This window comes from Artibeus jamaicensis, unplaced genomic scaffold (genome assembly GCF_021234435.1).
Source record: "Artibeus jamaicensis isolate MK-2021 breed Jamaican fruit bat unplaced genomic scaffold, CSHL_Jam_final contig_432, whole genome shotgun sequence".
In the NCBI taxonomy this organism is placed as follows: domain Eukaryota; kingdom Metazoa; phylum Chordata; class Mammalia; order Chiroptera; family Phyllostomidae; genus Artibeus; species Artibeus jamaicensis.
Window position 1 is genome coordinate 14,177,803 of NW_026521828.1, and position 20,901 is coordinate 14,198,703.

The 20,901-nt window shown below is 40.4% G+C and overlaps 1 protein-coding gene across 1 annotated transcript in view; it reads left to right on the forward strand.

The window, feature by feature from the left end:
• The window catches only part of HTR4 (5-hydroxytryptamine receptor 4), a 134,100-nt gene that overhangs the window by 96,911 nt on the left and 16,288 nt on the right, over positions 1-20,901 (forward strand). The window contains exons 5-6 of the mRNA XM_037161943.2: positions 13,384-13,537; positions 17,036-17,604. Of these exons, the coding sequence (XP_037017838.1) occupies positions 13,384-13,537; positions 17,036-17,604 (723 nt within the window). The remainder of the gene's footprint in view (positions 1-13,383; positions 13,538-17,035; positions 17,605-20,901) is intronic.

Consider the following 20,901-nt stretch of genomic DNA (forward strand, 5'->3'; position numbering starts at 1 on the left):
ATCAATAGATGCGGAAAAAGCTTTCAATAAGGTACAACACCCATTTATGATAAAAACACTCAGCAAAGTGGAAATACAGGGAGCATTTCTCAAAATAATAAAGGCCAGATATGAGAGACCTACAGCCAATATCATACTCAATGGGAAAAAACTAAAAGCTTTTCCACTAAGATCAGGAACAAGACAAGGTTGTCCACTTTCACCACTTCTATTCAATATAGTATTGGAAGTTTTAGCCACAGCGATCAGGCAAGAAAAGGAAATAAAAGGCATCCAAATAGGAAAGGAGGAAGCAAAACTGTCACTGTTTGCAGATGACATGATAGTGTACATGGAAAATCCTATAGACTCTACCCCAAAACTGCTCAAACTAATTAATGAGTTTGGCAAAACAGCTGGTTACAAAGTCAATATCCAGAAATCAAAGGCATTTTTGTATACCAACAGTGAATCAGCAGAAGCAGAAATAAAGAGAAAAATCCCATTTGATATAGCAAAAAGAAAAATAAAATATCTGGGAATAAACCTAACTAAGGAGGTAAAAAACCTGTATGCAGAAAACTACACAGCCCTGAAGAACGAAATCAAGGAAGACACAAACAAATGGAAACATATACCTTGTTCATGGATTGGAAGAATTAACATCATCAAAATGTCCATACTACCCAAAGCAATATACAGATTCAATGCAATACCTATTAAAGTACCAATGGCATATTTCACAGACATAGAACAAACACTTCAAAAATTTATATGGAACCATAAACGAGCCCAAATAGCAGCTGCTCTTTTGAGAAAGAAGAACAAAGTAGGGGGGATCACAATACCTGATATCCAACTGTATTACAAGGCCACTGTAATCAAAACAGCCTGGTACTGGCATAAAAACAGGCACATAGACCAATGGAACAGAACAGAGAGCCCAGAAATCAACCCAACTCTCTACAGTCAATTAATATTCGACAAAGGGGGCAGTAACATAAAATGGAGTAAAGATAGCCTCTTCAACAAATGGTGTTGGGAGAACTGGACAGCTACATGCAAAAAAATGAAACTTGAGCACAGACTTACACCATACACCAAAATAAATTCAAGGTGGATAAAAGACTTAAATGTAAGTCATAACACCATTAAAGTCCTAGAGGAGAACATTGGCAAGAAAATCTCAGATATTTCACGAAGCAACTTCTTTACTGATATGTCCCCTAGAGTAAGGAATATAAAGGAAAGAATAAACAAATGGGATCTCATCAAAATAAAAAGCTTCTGCATGGCTAAAGAAAACAGTATTAAATTAGCAAGACAACCAACTGTATGGGAAAACATATTTGCCAATGAGACCTCAGACAAAGGTTTAATCTCTAAAATATACAAAGAACTTACACGACTCCACTCTAAGAAGACACCCAACCCAATTAGAAAATGGGAAAAGGACTTGAGCAAACACTTCTCCAAGGAGGACATACAGAACATTCAGAGACACATGAAGAGATGCTCAATATCATTAGCTATCAGAGAGATGCGAATTAAAACCACAATGAGATACCACTTTACACTGGTCAGGATGGCTATCATAAACAAAGCAACAAACAACAAATGTTGGAGGGGTTGTGGGGAAAAGGGGTCCTTAGTCCACTGTTGGTGGGAGTGCAGACTGGTACAACCATTATGGAAAACAGTATGGAATTTTCTCAGAAAAATAAAAATCGACCTGCCTTTTGACCCAGCAATTCCACTGCTGGGATTATATCCTAAGAATCCTAAAACATCAATCTCAAAGAACCTATGCACCACAATGTTCATAGCAGCACAATTTACAATAGCCAAGAGTTGGAAGCAACCTAGGTGCCCATCAGTAAATGAATGGATCAAAAAATTGTGGTACATATACACAATGGAATTCTATGCAGCAGAGAGAAAGAAGGAGCTACTACCCTTTGCAACAACATGGATGGAACTGGAAAAGCATTATGCTGAGAGAAATAAGCCAGGTGTTGAAAGACAAATACCATATGATCTCACCTTTAACAGGAAGCTAAAGAACAAAACAAACAAACAAGCAGAAAAAATAAACAAACAAAAAACAAAGACACTGAAATAGAGAACAAGGGGATAGTGACCAGAGGGGAGAAGGAAGGGAAGTTAAGGGGAAAATGGGGGAGGGATTTGGAGGAACAAATAGGAAGGACACAGGGACGAGAACTAAGGGGGGTGGAAATGGGAGGGAGGTGGGGAGCAAGGGGCGGGGGAGGCTGGGATGGGAAAAAATAGACAAAAAACTGTACTTGAAAAATAACTAAATAAAATTTTTTAAAAAATCATGAGGAATAGCCTTGTGTATTGTCTTAGAAAGATATTCCTGGTGTGTTGTGTGGGAGAAAAGAAAAGCTAGTTTCAGACTTAAATGTTTAAAATAATACCACTTTTATGAAATAAATATGTAGATGTTTGTATCTGGTATATATGAGTGATGGTTATGTGGGGTCAGCACTGGGGGTGGTACTGTCCAGACTGGATGGTCAGTTGGATTGGAGATAGAAATAGCTTCACTTTTACTAATTTTGGAATTATATGTTTTAAGCTGAAATTTTCTCTTTGCTGGAAGTTAACACTTCTTGAATGCAAGAGTGTCCACAGCAACCTTTTAGCTCAGAGAGTGCTCCTGGACCAGCACATTCCTCACTGATGGAAAACATTCTGGCTCCAGTGTTGGGTGTTCCCTCTGAAGCCAGAACACTACTGGGAACGTGAAAATCCTTCTGAGCCATGTGTTCTCTCTGCTTTCTCATAGGATGCCCTAGATTTCACCCCCCGGCTCCTTCACCCAACCCAGGGAGCCCTCACCCCCACCAATCAGCAGATTCCCCCTCCTTGGACCTTCATACCCAACTCCATGACCTTGGGTTTGAAATGTTCCAACAATGTCTTTTCTAATCATCACTGTTTTCTAACAACATAATACCTGAGCATTGTACAAAACATCATTATTTCACAAGTAAAACATAAAAGCATCCCCAATTCTTTCTCACTGCCTCCACAGATATACACCCTAACGTAGTGACTGTAAATAGTAGCTCCCTGTAAATTCCATTTATTTTATGTGCAGTGAACAGACTTGTTATATGAGTATATTTTTAGCTTACCCAAATGGACTTATGTTTTAAATTAACCTTTGAAGAGGGCTTTCCCTGTATATACCCCAATGAATTGCCTGACTATGGTGTTCTTACCAATTTGCCTTTCAAATACTATATTAGTAAGGTATTTTTTAGCAGCATGTTACAGAAAATAAATTGATTGGCTCAATTAGCTTGAAAGTCTGACTTCAGGTGTGGCTCTCTCAAGGATCTGAACAATGTCATCTAGTTTAGCTCTCTCCCTTTGTCTCAAGCAACATGAGTCTTAAACCATCCTTAACTTTTGAGTTCACTGGAAGAGAAAACAAAATGCTCTTTTTCAGGGAAGAATTTTGTTTGGCTTTGCTGGAGTCAAACAGTCTTCCCTTGACCAATCATTGTGGTGTGGGGATGACATAGTCAGTTGCTTGGCAGAGATGAAACACCGTGACTGTGGGCTTTTCCAAAACATATAGCACTGGTGAATGGCAGTTCCTGCTGGAAAGAGAGCTGTTGGACAGACAAGAATAGGCATCGACTTCTCTTAGGCTGGCTAAAGGACCTACATGTATTTTTATGAAGCCTCCACAAAAATATATAGAAATGTGTCATCCCCAAGTCTTGGTTATATTGGTTTAAACATCACTAGACCCTTCCTCTGGCTTCATGTGACATAGTCTGCAGAATTAACTATTCTGGTCTTCTTTCTCTGGGGTACTTTGGTCTATATTAGCCATTAAGTGCAATTCCCTTTAAAAAATCTATTTCAGCTCACTGAGGGTGGCATTCTCAATATCATTGCAAGGCTTTCTCTTTGACATGTCCGTCTACCTGTACTGTCACCCTTCCTCTTGGCAGTCCAGAAACTTGATGTGTTTTAACTGCAAAAATCCTCCAGTGCTTTCCCCATCACAGATTTTCTTTGAAAACAGGTTGACTTTGTAAAACATACAATTCTGACTCAAAGGTTGCACATTTTATCCCATGCTGGAATTGAGTGTCTCTGCATTTCTTAATGAGATCCCTGGAGCACAACACAATTTCATGTAAATGAAAAGTGTCTGTCATTATGAACTTATGTCACATAATAACATTTTTTCTCCCAACAGGACTGAGATGCATTTCTGCAAGGAACGGATGGTTTACTTTTCCTCTTGTCACCTGGTCCTTGAGGGCAGGTTCATGCTTTGTACATTGCAGTGATATTTGCCAAGTTGAATTTCATGCCAGGGAAAGTGAATCTTGCTTTTATATTCATTTCATCAAATATTTGTTGAGTGCCTACTAATTGCCAGGAGCTGAGGAGAGAGCCCTGGCAGTACAGTTGTGAACAATCAGAAAAACCTCTGAGTCAAAGGGATTTTAGTCTAATGGAGAATACAGACAGTTAATAGGCAATTACAGTAAAATCGGGGGCCATTGGAATAGAATAAGGAGAAGTCCAAGGAGCCGTTGGAGCATGTGGCCTCCATTGCAGGGTTGGCTATCAGAAGAAGCAATATTGAAGCTGGAATCTGTGGATTATGTAGATGTCAGTAGGTGAGGTGTGGGGAATGACAGTTCCAGAAAACAGCATGTGCAAAGCCACAGAGATTTTTTTAGTAGCACATGATCAACTACAGGCTAAATCCTGAAATTGTCTTTCAGTGCTGTTGCCAAGGTGTCCACAGTCTTCTTTCCCATCTCAGATTCCAGTGACATCAATCTGCTATCACTTCCTACATATGATGTACTTCCTCGTAATTCTGTGTTGCTTCCTGTGTCTTGAGTTTCTTTCTTTTTCCTGGTGAACATTACACACTTCTTCAATACTCAGATAAAAATTGTCACCTTCTTCACCCACTGGCCAGGCTTCATTCCCAAAGGAGATTTGTTGTTTCTTCCTCTGAGCCCCCATAGAATGTTAAATACAAGCATAGCAGTTATCCCTCACTTTAGTAATTGGTTTATTTGTCTGTATCACCCCAGACTGTCATCTCCTTGACAATCAGCTTTTGTCTCTTCTGTTTTTGTGTTCTCCTTACAGGCCCACAGTAGCTGCTTCTCATATATTTAGACAGGTGACTTGTGGTTGTTTGCTATAATTTTGGTGTTAGTTTTTCTGAACCTTTAGGAGTCTTCATTTAGCAAGAGGTTAAAATGAGGCCTGAGGTGCTAGTGTTAGACTGCCTGGATTCAGTGCCAGGTTGACCAGTTATCAGTTGTGTGATTTGGGGAAAGTTACTAAAATCTTCTGGGTTTTAGCTTCCCATCAGTAAAACTATGTTAATAATAGTATGTTGCATTTGGAGTTTGGGAAGGTTAGATTACTGAGTGCATGCAATGAGCATCAACCAGTGCATGGCTCCTAGTAAACATTCAGTAAGTGCTAGCCATGAGTATTATGCCATTATTATTTTCTTTTCCAAATGCAAATTCCTAGTGGCTGTTGTGGGTGCCTCCCCAGATATTGAGAGTTATGTTAAACTTCCTGTTCCATAACTGTGTCCTTCAAGGTGAGACCCTCAGCTTTACAGCCCTAGGTGTCTCTTCTGTGGAGATACACCCATCGTCTGGGTTCATCTGCCCCTCTGCTCTGGTCTGTACTGCAATCTTATCCCATACAGGCCCTGGGGTACTCTGGACTCTGTTGAACAGTCTACTCAACATCTTGCCTTATGCATCTTCCTATTGTCTCAAACCTGAAGTGCTCCAACTGTGGAAATTTCTATCATAAACTAATGTCCTCTTCCACTTTTTACATCAAAGGTACATGTACTAGTCAGTTAAATGTAATTCCTCAGGATCAACTTTTACTGAGCTACGTGACTAGCTGGATGACAAATCATAGCTGCAGTTTCATAAATATCTTTCAAATCCATCTTCTTCTCTTGATTTTTTTTTCCCTATCCTATTTCTGGATGATTTCAGTGGCTTCTTAGTTACTACCTCTCAAATTCATTTTTTTAAAAATATTTTATTTATTTATCCTTAGAGGGGAAGGGAAGAGAGAAAGAGAGAAATATCAATGTCTGGCTGCCTCTTGTGCATCCCCTGCTGGGAACTGGCCTGCAATCCAGGCATGTGCCCTGATTGGGAATTGAACCATAATTGTTTGGCTCACAGGCCTGTGCTCAATCCACTGAGCCATACCAGCCAGGGCTCAAATTCATCTTTAAGTATGTCTTTTTTCTATGTGTCCTCAGCTTACAAAGCTTATAAGACACTGCATATTTTCCTTCCTTGTCCTGGCAGTGAAGCTTTTGCCTAGTCTTGCCCAGGTACTAGCATGATGAGGGTATGGGCTTCAGTACATGTAGGTTTAAGTCTCAGTTCTTTAATATTCTGGCTGTATGATATTGGGCAAGTGGACTCAATTCTCTGGGCCTGAGTATTCTCATGTTGAAAATGTGGGTGGTGAGAGCTGCCTTGCAAGGTTGTTATAAGGAATTAGATATGACATAGAATGTGCTTCCTGACACATAATCCCCTCAGTAAATGGGTAGTTTGCGCACTAGGAACAGGAGTAGTTGTAGCTGCAGAGAAGAAAATGAATGGACACAACACTGTGAGAGAAATGCTGTATCACAGATGTATATATACAAAGTACTCTAAAAAAACAGGGCAGAGCTGAGGAACCAGTTCAGATCTCTGACAGAAAAAAGTCTCTTCCTGTACCTTTGGGGGCCAGAAATAACTTTCTAGGAGATGTGACTGTTGAGATGAGTCTGGAAAGGACCATGGGACAGCCATCCAGTGTCTGCAGTAGACTGCTCAGCCCACATATGTCATAAAGTATATCTTTCTGACCTTTGTGTATATCCAGTTAGCCCTGCCAAAATGTTTTCAGGTGACATTTTTGGCAGATTATCCTTTTTCCTTTGGTCTATGATAACTCAGCAGGGCACTTTTCCAGCCAGCTGGTACTCCCCTTCTTGCAAGTTTTCTTATCAGGATGGCACAGAGGAATATTTAGCAGAGAGGATCTTAGTAAACATTAAATCTGCAGATTGCATATGGGACTGTGATTCCTGCAAAGGCTCCACCTAATGTCCTTCAGATCTCTACAGAAAGGAGTCTCTCCCTATTCCCCACCCCTGTCATTTTTCCTTCCTGACACCTGAAGTTCTCCCTCCGTTTTTGTATATTCTCAGCCTCCCTTCCTGTCCCTGTCTCCTAGCAAATATCCCTGCACTGGGTCAGAGAGGGGGTCTTATTTATTGATTCTCCAAATGACTGACAGCTTGCTGAGCTTGTTGGAAACCAAAGCAAAAGGGTTTTAGTTTTTGGTGTTTTTTTTTCTTCTTGAAGCTACTGCTGCTTTTCTTTCTTCTCCACCTCCTCAAAGAACTAAAATGTAACAAAACCAAAGAGCAGAAAGACCAATCTCTTTCTCAGAGCTCTGGAACAGTGCTTGGCTGGATCACCTGCTAGTAGGGAAACTGGTACCCAGCCAGTGAACCCCACAATTACCCTAGGCTATGTATCACCTGTTTACCCATGGTATGCTTGTCTGTGGCCACATAACATCTACCTCAAACTTAATGACTTGAACAACAATGCATTATTATTAAGTCTCACAATTTTGTGCTTCAGGAATATGTGCTTGGCTGAGGTCACTTGGTTGTGTTTAGCTAGAGGCTGGGCTGGCCTGGAGTGTCCAAGGCGGTGCATCACACACGTGGCACCTTGGTAGGATCATCTGGAAAGCTGAGCTCAACTGAGCCCCTCTCCGAGTGGTCCCAGGTCTCTATATGTGATCTCATGTTTCACACATGTTAGGTATTTTTATACAATCACTCATGGGTTCAAGAAACCAACAGGCCTCTTGGTAAATAAGCCTGGGAGTTGCACATAGAACTTCTGATGCTCTCTGTTGATCACAGTGGTCTCAGGGCATCCAGGACCCGAGAGAAAAGGTGGAGCAGACTCCCCATCTCTGGGTGGGAGGAGCAACAGAGAATGTGTGGCCATCTTTAATCCATTACAATAACAGCCTCTTATAAAAACTCAGGTGTAATTAATTCCCCTTTTATACAGAGAAAACAGACACCAATTGGTTTGCCCCAAAGTTGGAAGGAGCTGGGACTAGAACCTACTGATTTTCTTGCTTAAGGCAAAGCCCCCTGTAACTCATATGTGTAGTGATTGAGTAGAGCTCTTCATCCCCTTGGTCCTAAATTTTAAAGACCATTCACTGTGCTTTATGAATTAGGAGTTGTGGAAAGATGAATCTGGTTAAATGTTTCAGTTTTCCTGCCTCCATTCCAATCCTTGGGTCTTAGAAGCCAGCTGCTATTTCATCTCTTCTCTCCTGTGGTTGCCATGTCTTTCATTAGCTGACCCTGATTAGAGATTTGGTCTCAGTGATCATCCAGGAGGCCACCTTCATCCATTTCAGGAAGGAGGGCTGGGCCTGGATTAAGTCCTTGAGAGGATGCTGCATGTAATCAGCTCCATTACAGGCAGTCAGTATGGTTTCAATGCCTCTGTTCTTCTTTAGAGATCAGATCATTCACCTTTGTTTCTTATAATCAACTACTGGGAGAGATGTTGAGCTGAGAGACTTCTATTTTATTTGTTAAATAGTTTAAAAGCCCCTGGTTCCAAAATGCATTTGAGCCCTGGCTGGTATGGTTCAGTAGATTGAGTGCTGCACTGTGAACCAAAGGGTCAGTTGTTTGATTCCCAGTCAGGGCACATGCCTGGGTTGTGGGCCAGGTCCCTAGCAAGGGATGCTTGAGAAGAAACCACACATTGATGTTTCGCTCCCTGTCTTTCTCCCTTTCTTACCCTCCCTCTAAAAATAAATGAATAAAATCTTTAAAAAAGCAAACAAACTGTATTTGAATCTGTTTAGAATATGTACAAAACAAATATATAGGATGGGGAAAAAGTAGGTTTACATTTGTGAGTCTGCATAGTTTATTCTTGTATTATTATTTATTAATAATTGTATTATTTTTTCATATGAACAGTTGTAAACCTGCTTTTGCCCCACCCTGTATATAAAAGATGAGAGGGAATGTGAGTAATTAATAACTGCTATTTATTAAGCTTTATGTCCCAGGAATGTCCTAAGTTTTAAACATGTTATGTCATCAGTTCCCTTAGTTAATCAATGGAGTTAGACAAAATGACCCATGATTTACAATAAGGAAGCTGGATCTTGGAGAGGTAAAGTAACAGTCTAAGGCTATAGAGCTAATAGATGGCTAAGGCCCACTGATGTGAAGACATAAAGCTAAAATCTCTAATCAATTCAGAAAGTATAGAATTCCAACTTTTTCAGCTTGCTCCTTCCCTGTGGTAGGAGGGCAGGAAGTGAGGAGGAAGAATTTCCCTTAATTGCAGGAGTGGAGAAGAGATTAGCATGGAGCTTAAAATAAACAACTGTCTCTTCAGAGTTGTCAAAGTAAATTGTGTCCCCAGAGACATTTAAAGCCAATTTGATCACATATTGACACCTGGCTGCAGTTGGGGAAGATGATGGCTGGTCTACCAAAGGCAGTTTGAATGGAGTTTTATAAGCAATAGTTTGAAATATTTTGCATAAGAAGTGACTTTGCACATTTTAGTTCATCCTGGCCATCTGGGACCTCACTTGCCATTTGAACATTCATTTAGCCACTCTGTAAAAGTTTACCAGTTAAAAAAGGATGGTAAATGTACAATGAAAAGCAAGGGAACAGACCCCTCAGATAAGTCTCTTCCCAAGATTTGGCAGAATTGCATTCATTTATGCATGCCATCCACCTGGGTTGTGAACCAACATCCCTTTCTCTTCAATGTGTTGTGATTCAGCTCCTTTAGTAAAGCACACAGTTCAAAAGCCTGTGGTTCTTCCTAAAGTGGCTTGTAAAGAAGTGGAATAACCCCTTGGGGATTTAGGACAGATAGCAGAGTCAAAAGATGTAATGAGGTTAACAACCTGGCCCTTGATTCAGGCTGCTGGGGCTGGTTCTGGTTTTTTACCACCTGTGGGACCTTGGACAAATGCTGACAGTCTGTGTTTCTGTTTGCTGCTCTGTGAAATGGGTACATTATAGTTCCTGTTTCAAAAGTGGTAGTGAGGATTGAAAAAGGTCATGCAAGCAGAATCCTTGCTAAGTAAATAGATATAAATAGATAGTAGCTATTTTTATTAACTCAGCCAGGGTACATTGCCTGGCCTCCAAAGAACTTGAAATTTTAACTAGCTACTTCTGTCTTATGGTGTTGGACATGTGTTTTGGAGGAACTTCATGGTAGGATCAAAATTTAGTTATTTGCAGGGGTAATATAATCCAAATATAAGAATTAAAAAACAACCATGATAGATACAAATCATCAGATTTCTATCTGATTCTGAATTTACAGACAACAGTTAGAATTTTTAATAACATTCCATTAGTCAGGACTAGAAAAATTTTTATTAATCATTTTATTCAATAATATTTATTTTTACCTACTTAATTTTGATTTTTGAATGTAGCCTTCAGAAGTATATTTTTCTAGGTTCTTTTCTAGAAAGCAAAGAGAAAGGTATGAGACAAGATATGAGAAGGATACAAGGTGGCTGACTTAGGGCTACTACCTCGAGGGCACCAAGGCCTTGGTAAGAATTTGAATCCATAAAATCAAATAGGTGCTCTTCTTTGCCTCTTCCTAGCTCCAGTGATCTGTTCACAATCTTTTGTATTTTTTGGCCTGTGGATACATCATTCCAGACCCCTGTCTTCCCAAAGCCATCTCCCTGGGCATGTTTGCCTCTGTGCCCAATTTCCCTTTTCAGGAGGAGGTAAGCCTTATTGGAGGAAGGCTTACTCTAGTGACCTCATTTTAATTTGATTAGCTCTATGAATATCCCATTTCCAAATGAAGTCACCTTCCAAGGTACTGAGGCTTAGGACTTCAACATATCTTTTGGAGGAGGCTGGCACAGTTCCACCTGTAACAGCAACTTAAGCACAAAGGGAATTCATTGGGGAGATACAATACAGCTTATTAAATTAAAGTACAAGCTACAGAATGAGCAACTGAAGGGTCAAGAGAGTATGGCTTCCCAAAGACCCAAGGAAAGAACTACTCCCAGCCCTGCCAGGAGGTTGCTACAGGAATAGGGGCATCTGCCCTGCCTTTCACATCTTTGTGTCATTCTGCCCGACATCTGGAGTCCCAGGAGACTGATTGAGTGATTCCTTGGCTGGAAATGTCAGAGCCTCATCATTTTCTCTCCCAACACTACTACATCAACAAACCAGAGATAATTCATCTAAGATTTGGGATGCTATTGCCAAGAAAAAAGAAGCAGGATGCTAATGGACACAACCAAATGTCTAATCTAGGTCCTCTAGCAGCAAAGAGGTGGGGGGCAAAATTTGTAAAAAAAAAATATATATATATATATATATATATTTTCACACATACCTAATTCATCATCTCCATGTTAATAATAAACCTCTGATGATTGTCAGTATATCCATTCATAAAAATTGGCCATTCTGATATAACCTGCCTTTCTTAAAAGTCAAGAAGCTGGAGGAAATTCCAGCGAACCATCATTCTTTCCATTACTGAGTTATATTTAGACTTGGCCACCATGTCAGTTTTATAGAGAAAAATAAATGAGTTCCTGACTAATCCCCTCGTCCATTCTTTGGTCTGCTGTTCCTTGCAGTCTGTTTCAGTCTGGCCACAGGAAGCACAGCATGACCAGCTAGCTGTTCCTTGTTGCCTTAGAAGGAAAAGTATAATCTCCCCCATCTCCCAAGGCACCCACTTCTCATGCTTTAACATCAGGCTCTCCTTCTCATTCCACCCCCTTCAACTCATCCCACCACCACCTCTTCAAAAAATATAGCCATTGTTATAGTAGTTATGCTTGGAATTAAGAAAAGAAAAGAAGAGGTGGAGAAAATTAACAAAATGAGGGGCATAAGGGGGTGGCTCATCATTGAATGGTACAAAATCTTAAAGAATAGACTTAGCCTCCAGGCTGTCTTTTTGCATTTAATCTTCAGAGTCTTGCAAAGATGAATAATAGCTGATAGCCTACTGTGATATTTTGCCTGTTGCCCCATTCCATGAACTGCCTGGAATGAAAGTGGTGATCTCCAAGTCTGGAATAACATGCAAGGAACAGCCTGGGAGTTAGAGACTTGGTCACTGGGTGGGGCAGGTTGCATCTCTGTCTGGAAGTAAGAGTAAAGTCAGTACAGTAGGCAGAACATGGACTCAAAGACGAACAGTGAGTCCTGTGAGAAAGAGCAGACCTTGATGAATGGGGGTGAGGTGGTCTCTCTCAGACAGCAGGAAATGATGAAACAGAAAACATTTGAAAGTTTGCATCCTTAGAGAGACAATGAAGTGGTCCAGCCCAGAAGTAAGATATGTCAGTTCTGTTCACCACTCACTGACCAGACCAGTCACTTGGCCCTACCCAACAACAAGTCAGTCAGGAAGTGTATGTGCCAAGAATGAGGGACTGGGCATACTTAGCTAATAGAAGCAATGGCTTCTGCTTGTCAAAACGCAAACTCCAGGTCCTTCCTCAATAGGCTCTGATTCAGGAGATCTGTGGTATCTGCATTTTAAATAGGCCTCCTCAGGTAAGAGTCTGATGTAGGGGAACAGGGTGGAGTTCCTGGACCACAATATAAGGAACACTGACTTAGAGCATCCCTTTAGTATAAGAGGATGATCAAGAGAATGGGGACAAATCTGAGACACAGATCTTAGAGCTCAGATGTTGGGCCACCTTAGGTTGTTACCAAAGAGGACCACAGATGCCTGGACACTGAGGCCCAGAGGGCTGGACTGAAGCCCCCAAAATGCCCAGGCACAAGGGTAGTGTTGGAGCTGTGCCTGAGACAGAGCAGACCCTCAGCTGTGTATGCAGCTTCTCAGGCACTGAGAGAGGGTGAGGGGTGTGGGGCTGACTCTAGGCAATGATTCTCAGAGGTGATCTAACATGTATGTTTAAATTAGCAGAAACTCATTGGCCAGTATAACATTTTGTTGTATAATTGCTTTCTTTATTTCCTCTGTTCTTCCTTCTCTTCTCTCCCCTTTCTCCTTCCTTTCCTTTGCTACCCACTCTCCCCTTCTCCCTATTATTTTCTCCTTTCTTTCTTCCTTATTTTTATTCTCTACTTCCCCCTCCAATTTTTCTCTTCCCCAATATTTCCTCTTCATATCTCCTTCCTCTCCCCATTCCTTCTCCCCTCTTCTCTCTCATCAATTATTCTCCCTCCTTCTCCCTCTCATTTCTCCTCTCCCTTGGCACCCACCCCCATTTTCTCTCCAGGTACTATGCTATCTGCTGCCAGCCTTTGGTCTATAGGAACAAGATGACCCCTCTGCGCATCACATTAATGCTGGGAGGCTGCTGGGTCATCCCCATGTTTATCTCTTTTCTTCCTATAATGCAAGGCTGGAATAACATTGGCATAATTGATTTGGTGAGTAGGCCTCATGCAGACTCCCACTGATGAACTATCTGATTCACTTTGTTTGCTTAGGATTCCAGATAAACAAAACAGTATCAAGTTGGGTGGATATCCCAAGAATGATTCTGACAGTGATCTGAGCCACAAGAACAACAGAAAAGCAAGCTATCATTTTTTAATGCTTTACTGTATGCCAGAAAAAAAAAGCAAAATTCTTTACCTATAATCCTGAAAATATCTTTTGCTCATCTTATCCAGATGAGAAAAGTCAGGCTCAGAAAGGTGAAGTAATGTGCCCAGTAATATGCCTAGGAAGTAGCAGAACAGGTATTCAAAACTTAGCATTCAGACTCCAGTGCTTCAAGAAGTCTTCCTCCTATTTCATGCTGAGAGTCTTTGAGATTTTCAGTGATCCACAGAAATCATGTCATGTGAGTGGAAGCTTCTAGAGAATGAGGAGAGCCCTGGACCAAGAGTTGAGAGCTGAACCCTGAGCCCAGTCCTCTCACTGACCCACTTTCCACAGGGCTGTGATGAGAAGATTCATTGGTCCCCTGTGGACAATAGTGTGCCCCAGGGTGTAGGAGAATAGCATGGTAGCATGTGTCAGGAGCTTACCACCTTCTGTCTAGGTGATTGTTAAGAGTCATCCAGCTTGGACATACTTTGTGATGACAATGAAAAGCTAAGGTCTGGATTCATTACCAGGGATATATATTCTCTAAGGAAGTAGTCAGGCTGTCACTTTAAAGTTGATCCCAGGAAATGTTGTGGCAGGAAGGGGAATAAAGAGGAGAGATTGAGAGCAATCTCTGGCCCAACAGAAGCAGTTAAAGTAGGAACTGCCTCTTCTTCTCTTTACCCCATTCCCAGCCCCTAATCTTGCCTTGTTCTTTGTCCAGGAAAGGATACACAAACCAAGGCTGGGCGAGGATTTGCATGTGGTATGTCAGAACAAGAGTTCCCAGGGCTTCTGAGAGCAATGCTGGGCACACAGGAATGGAGAAGTAAAAGGGGACCCATACAAGGGACTGTATGGATCTTTTCTTGCATCCTATCCCTCTTCTTTCAAACTTTCACTTGTATCATTTTTGGGGGAAGTGAAATTTAAGTTTCCAACAACCAGGAAATAACAAACAACAAATATTGAGCACTTACTGTGTGCTGAGTCCCATGAGAATTGAATCACTGTTGTTATGAACAAGTGAAGTTTATAACTCAGGCCTCCTGACAACACTGTGTGGGGGATCCTATTATTGTCCTCAGGAAATGAGGATCAGAGAGATGACGTTCTTAGCTAAGGTCACATGGGGCAGGAGGGGTGGTGGCCATATCTAAGCCCAAGTTTCCTGGGCTCCAGAGACTAAGCTCTTACTGTTTGTGTTAAACTTACTCCTTAATGGAGAAAACCTTTGGAAGCACAAGCTCTTGAGACCACAACACTTTTACCTTCTGATGTAAAATTTTCAAGGGAAATAACCTAAGAAATGCATGTCCATTTATGAGAATGCAAGGCATCTCCTGTTTACTCTGTGGAACCAGGGGATGGGTCAGCTCTTTACTCTCAGCATATCTAGTCTTTGCTTCATGATGTTGTGACTGCATTTCAAATTTTCCAATCATTTGCACATTGAATCAGCCCAAAGGGAAGCTAGCAGAATCCACATGTTCAGAATACATGGTAATTAGATTCCATAAAGTTGCTGCAAACACTGAATTAGAAAATATTGAATCTTTACTCCTAGCAGAAATAAAGGGTTAGGTTCCTGCAAGTCTCTGGTCACAATATTTTCGTCAACTAATCAATACATAATCCATTCTGCTTGTAAGAGAGACTCATGAAATATAAAATGACAGAAAGTTTGAAAATATAAAAAATAGAAAAATATAATATTCAAACACTAACCAAAAAGAAAGCTGATATAGCTGTACTATTATCAGTGATAAAATAAATGTAAGGCAAGTAACACTACTTGAGATAACATGAGGCATTTCATGATGATAAAATGTCAATTCAATTAGAAAGCTATACTATAACCTTATAATATACTGTAAGACACCAAATTACTTCTGTATTTTAGTGTCATCGTGTCACACAGCTTTCTTCAGCCAAGGGATATTCCTAGAGGAGGCTGGTGACTAAGAGTTGTTCCCATACAGAGTTTAGAGTGGGGAGAAAATCTTTCAGTCCTTTCAAAGGGATCTAGGGCATCAGAACGCAATGCAGTCAGTGTTATTCACTGTATTAATAGAGAAAGAAGGGAGAGTCCACATGATAATCTCATTACTGCCAAAATGCATTGATGAAATTTAGTATCCATTTACTTTTTAAAAAAACTCTCATCAAACTAAGACTCAGAAGAGAGCTTCCTCAAATAAACAGCACTGACCAAAAACTTACAAATATGGTACATAATAGGAAAATTTTGAAAGTTCTTCTCCTAAAACTGGGAACATAATAGTGGTGTCTAATCTTACTGCTTTTTTCCCCAAAATTATCCTGGAGGACTTGTCAGGTTCAGTAATGCAAGAAAAAATGTTATTAATATTGAAAAGGAAGAAATGAAATTGTCATTATTGACAAATCACATATGTGTGTGTATATGGAGAAAATTTTAAAAATCTAGAGATGAAATATTAGTAACTAATTTAACAAAGTTACTGGATATATAGTCAATATACAAAAAATCCACTAAGTTCTACAATCAGTGAGGATTAAAATTTTTAACATACCATTTGCGAGAGAATGAAATCTCAAGTACTCAGGAATAAATCTAACAAAATAAGTGTAAGACTTTTACACGAATATATAAAATATTACTAAAATAAATTTTAAAAGACTTCAGTAAAGGGCAAGGATTACCATGTTTGTGAACACAAAGAATTAACATTGTAGAGGTATCAGTTTTCCTCAATGATTCTATCTTAACTCCAGTCAAAATTCTAAAAGATTTTTTATAGCAGTTAATAAGCTATAAAGTTGACTCAACTTTATCTGGGAAGTGCTGAGATTATAATAGCCAGAGTAGATGTGAAGAAAGAAGAGTCACACTTCAAAGATGTTTACTCCCAGGTACATTGTATGCAAGCAGACAGGGAGTAGGAGACAAGTGGAGCTCTACCACTGGCTGGGTAGACAGAATGAAAAGTGATTTTGTCCCTATGTTCTTTGTATTCTTCACTAGGACCTTCAGCCCCTTGTGGATAAACAAGCCCTCTGAGCCCTGGGATCTGATCATACTCCTTTTCTACTGTCATGGTTCTATCTAGGTGCTGTAGGCTGAGATGTAAAAAAGGAACTTCTGCTGATAAACCTTTTTTCTTTCCTTTCCCTTTTATTCTTTCTTCCCTTTTGTTCAATGTTCCCCTCCCTTCTTTCTACCTTCAATTTCTCCTTTTCTCTTCTTCTTTTTTCTTTTTCTTTTCTTACAATTTTCCTCCTTCCCATCCTGCTGTTTCCTCTTCGCTTTTTTGTCCCCCATCTCTTTCCTTCTGACCTTCACCTCTCAGATAGAAAAAAGAAAGTTCCACCAGAACTCCAACTCTACATACTGTATCTTCATGGTCAACAAGCCCTACGCCATCACCTGCTCCGTGGTAGCCTTCTACATTCCATTCCTGCTCATGGTGCTGGCCTATTACCGCATCTATGTCACAGCCAAGGAGCATGCCCACCAGATCCAGATGTTACAGCGTGCAGGAGCGCCCTTGGAGGGCAGGCCCCAGCCAGCAGACCAGCACAGCACTCATCGCATGCGGACAGAGACCAAAGCAGCCAAGACCCTGTGCATCATCATGGGTTGCTTCTGCCTCTGCTGGGCCCCATTCTTTGTCACCAATATTGTGGATCCATTCATAGACTACACTGTCCCTGGACAGGTGTGGACTGCTTTCCTCTGGCTTGGTTATATCAATTCTGGATTGAACCCCTTTCTCTATGCCTTCTTGAATAAGTCTTTTCGACGTGCCTTTCTCATCATCCTCTGTTGTGATGATGAGCGCTACCGAAGACCTTCCATTCTGGGCCAGACAGTCCCCTGTTCAACCACAACCATTAATGGGTCAACACATGTGTTAAGGTGAGTGCCTAGGGGCTTGGTGGATTTGGTTTATTGGCATTAGTCAGAAAACTGGGCAACTGTCCAGTTTTCTGTTTCTGGAGGGGTTATTCTTGAAAACCGGTGCAGTGTTTGCAAAAATTAAAGAGACCCTACCATCTGGCCATGGAATAGAGTAGTGGGTAAGTGCTCAGGCCCTCCAGGAGAGAGACCTACATTCAAATTCATTCTCCATAGTTCTGTGACCTTGGGCAAGTCATTTAACCATTGTGAACCTTAACTTTTTTAAAATTGAGATTATAATTATGATATCTACATTACAAGTTTTTTGTGAGGATCAGGTTAGCTAATGTATGTAGGGTATGTGGTACAGAGCCTACCATTGGTAACCTCTTAGTAAATATCATCTACTATCATTTTTAGGTGCTATAGAGGGTAAGGGTTAAGGGCATGGACTTTAAAGAAAAATAGACTTTATTTTGACTCTTGGTGCCATGACTAACCATTTGTGTAATCTCTCCTTGGTTTTACTTTCCTCAACTATAGAAAAATGGTAAAAATAATTACATCTCACTGGGCTTTTGTAACAATTAAAGATTGTATTCAGGTCTGACACATTGTAAACACTGTTAATACCACTAATAATGTCATTAATGTTAGTAGGTATAGGAGTGATAGCCTAATACCCAAAGATGACCATAAAATAACATGAGAAACTAAAATAAATATAATGATATATATGCAATAATAATTCCATGTCAGAAAGGATCTAATGAAGTATGGACAGTCTAGAATGGGGAGGTGTGAGTAAGAAAGCAGCTGATTTGGCTTCAGGCAAATCAGGGAAGGCTTTGCCGAATGACATTTTGTAGAAATTTGAGACTTGGTGGAGAAATCAAGGCAGGCTTTCCAGGGAGAGAGAACAGGATGAGGAAGTAAGTGGGATAACAAAGAATATGGAAAGGTCACTTGGTTTACCCAAGGTCATCTCAGTTTTTGGAGGTGAGAGTGACTTTGGAGTTGAATAGAGCTGAATATTCAGTGATTAGTCATGATGTCTCTTTCCAGACTCTGAGAATTTTTTGGCTACGCCAGCCTAGAGTTGTTCTAGGCCATGAAAAGCCATGTGTGATCAGTACATTCATCCTGTAGCTAAGATGAACTGCCAACAGCATTTTTTTCTTCATCCTGAGAGATACAGGCATTTCTAATGAGGGTTCCTTCTTTGAGACAAGCATTTAATTTTCCCAGTGATGACAGTAGTCAGCTGTTCTGGCAGCTGAAGATGGGGGCATTCTTATTGACATGTGGAAGACAAGAAGAGGAGAAAATGGGGTTGCTGTGAAATATAAACACCTTGCCCCAGGGGCTGATCAGAAGCATAGATTCCATTCTCTGTGGGCAGACTCGCAGCTAAAGCCTAGGGTGGTGTTAAGACTCTGGCTGGTGGAAGGGCCTCCAAGGACACTCCTATAGGCTGACATTCTTTTTTTTTTTAATATTAAATTTTATTTAGTTACTTTTCAAGTACATTTTTTTAAATCTATTTCTCCCATCCCCCCCCCCGGTCTCCCCCCTCCCTCCCATTCCCCCCCCCCCAGTCCTCATCTCTGTGTCTTTCATACTTGTTCCTCAAAATCCCTCCCCCTTGACATTCTTAGTAATTATGCCTTGGCAAGTGCCATGGAAAGGATCCAACTATAAAATAAAATATGTGTACAAGAACTTCTGTGTGGGTGCCAGATAGTTTCTAGGTATTTGAGGTAGCAGTTGCTGGAGCCCAGGCTGCCAACTCCTTACAAACAGAGGTCTCCCCAGCAATGCGTTTGCTGAGCCAGTTGTTTAGAACTGGGTGGCCCTTCCCATAGAAACAGTCATGGAAGGAGTTTGAGGGTTTCTAGGGCAGCCCAAGAAACCCTGCTTTACTACTCTGTACGATTTTATCCCTGTGGCTCCTGGAGGTCTGGCTTGCGATTGTAAAGCACAGATAGCAGTTTAGAGGGGGCTTATGGATACATTCTTCATAACTCAGTCCCTGCCTGTCTTCACAGGGTCATGAAGAGTGCAGGAAGTTGGGGTACTTTTCTGTGGGGGTGAGGAGTCTTCTAAGAGTAGAGCAGCCTATCCAGAGAGAAGACTATCTGGAACTTGAATCTGCTAGGGTGTAACCCTTGCCTAAAACAGGAATACTGCCTGTTGTATTCGCTGCTGCATACAATCTGTTGCCTAATGTATAATAGGAACTTAAACTCTTAATGATTAAATTAGCAAATCATACAATTATCTCCTCAGATCAACTCTATTAACACAATGTAAGAAAAATTTACACTTTTCTTTAAAAATCCCACAGACAGGATATCACCAAATTCAGATGAATCCATGGACCATAAAACCTAAACAGTCAAAAGTAAAATCAGTTTTATCCTGCTATTCCTACCTCTAGCCTTTATTTTTCTTGGTATTTAAATGCTTTAGACAATGGAATTCCTTGTTGAACTCTTATAAGACCAAGTATTTCCTAACAGTAGAAACTATGACTTTTATATATGTGCCACATAGTCCACTGTCTGAAACAGTGGATGATCAAATGATCAACACATTTTTGCTGATAAAATGTCTTCATGATTGTCTTCAGGCTAATGGAAGGTTAAAACACTCAAAATTGAAAAGTATCTGTTTTTTTTTGTTTGTTTTTTGTTTTCTGAGACTCTCAACACTATAGAGGACTCAGTTTATACCCTGGAATCACATCAGGAACAACCAGCTTGGGACAACACTCTGAAATTGTGAGGCCTATTCCTCTTAAGGTTTTTTGAAAGAGTGGAATTTCATTCTTCCAAGTTGAATTAAAAACAAGCCAGTTGTTTAGAATCATAGGTCTCCCATGTTTGGTATTATCCTTGGCTCTTGGACTTAACAAAACATTTTTTTATTAAACAGCAAATGGGTAGTCAATGAAATAAAATATGCTTTTGCAGTACATTCTACTTAGAGAACTTTGATCACTCAGATCGACTATTGGACACAGTAGCAAACATGTGTGCCATTGTGATTGGTTGTCTTCTATTGGACATGTGTTCTCTTAGGGATATCCAACCCACAAGCAAAATAGAAGTGAAGATACTGTTTGGTTTGCTGATGAAGTAGTTTATCTTGACACATAGGTGGCATAGCCTTTTAAAAATATATTCCAAACATGAATTATTATCAGATAAATGTTTCTTGGGGAAGTTTTAATGGCATGCACATGTGTGTTTAGAGAAGCAGAACACTAGCATGTGGACAGTGGGTTCTAAAAGGTTTGTCATGTGTGTGAAC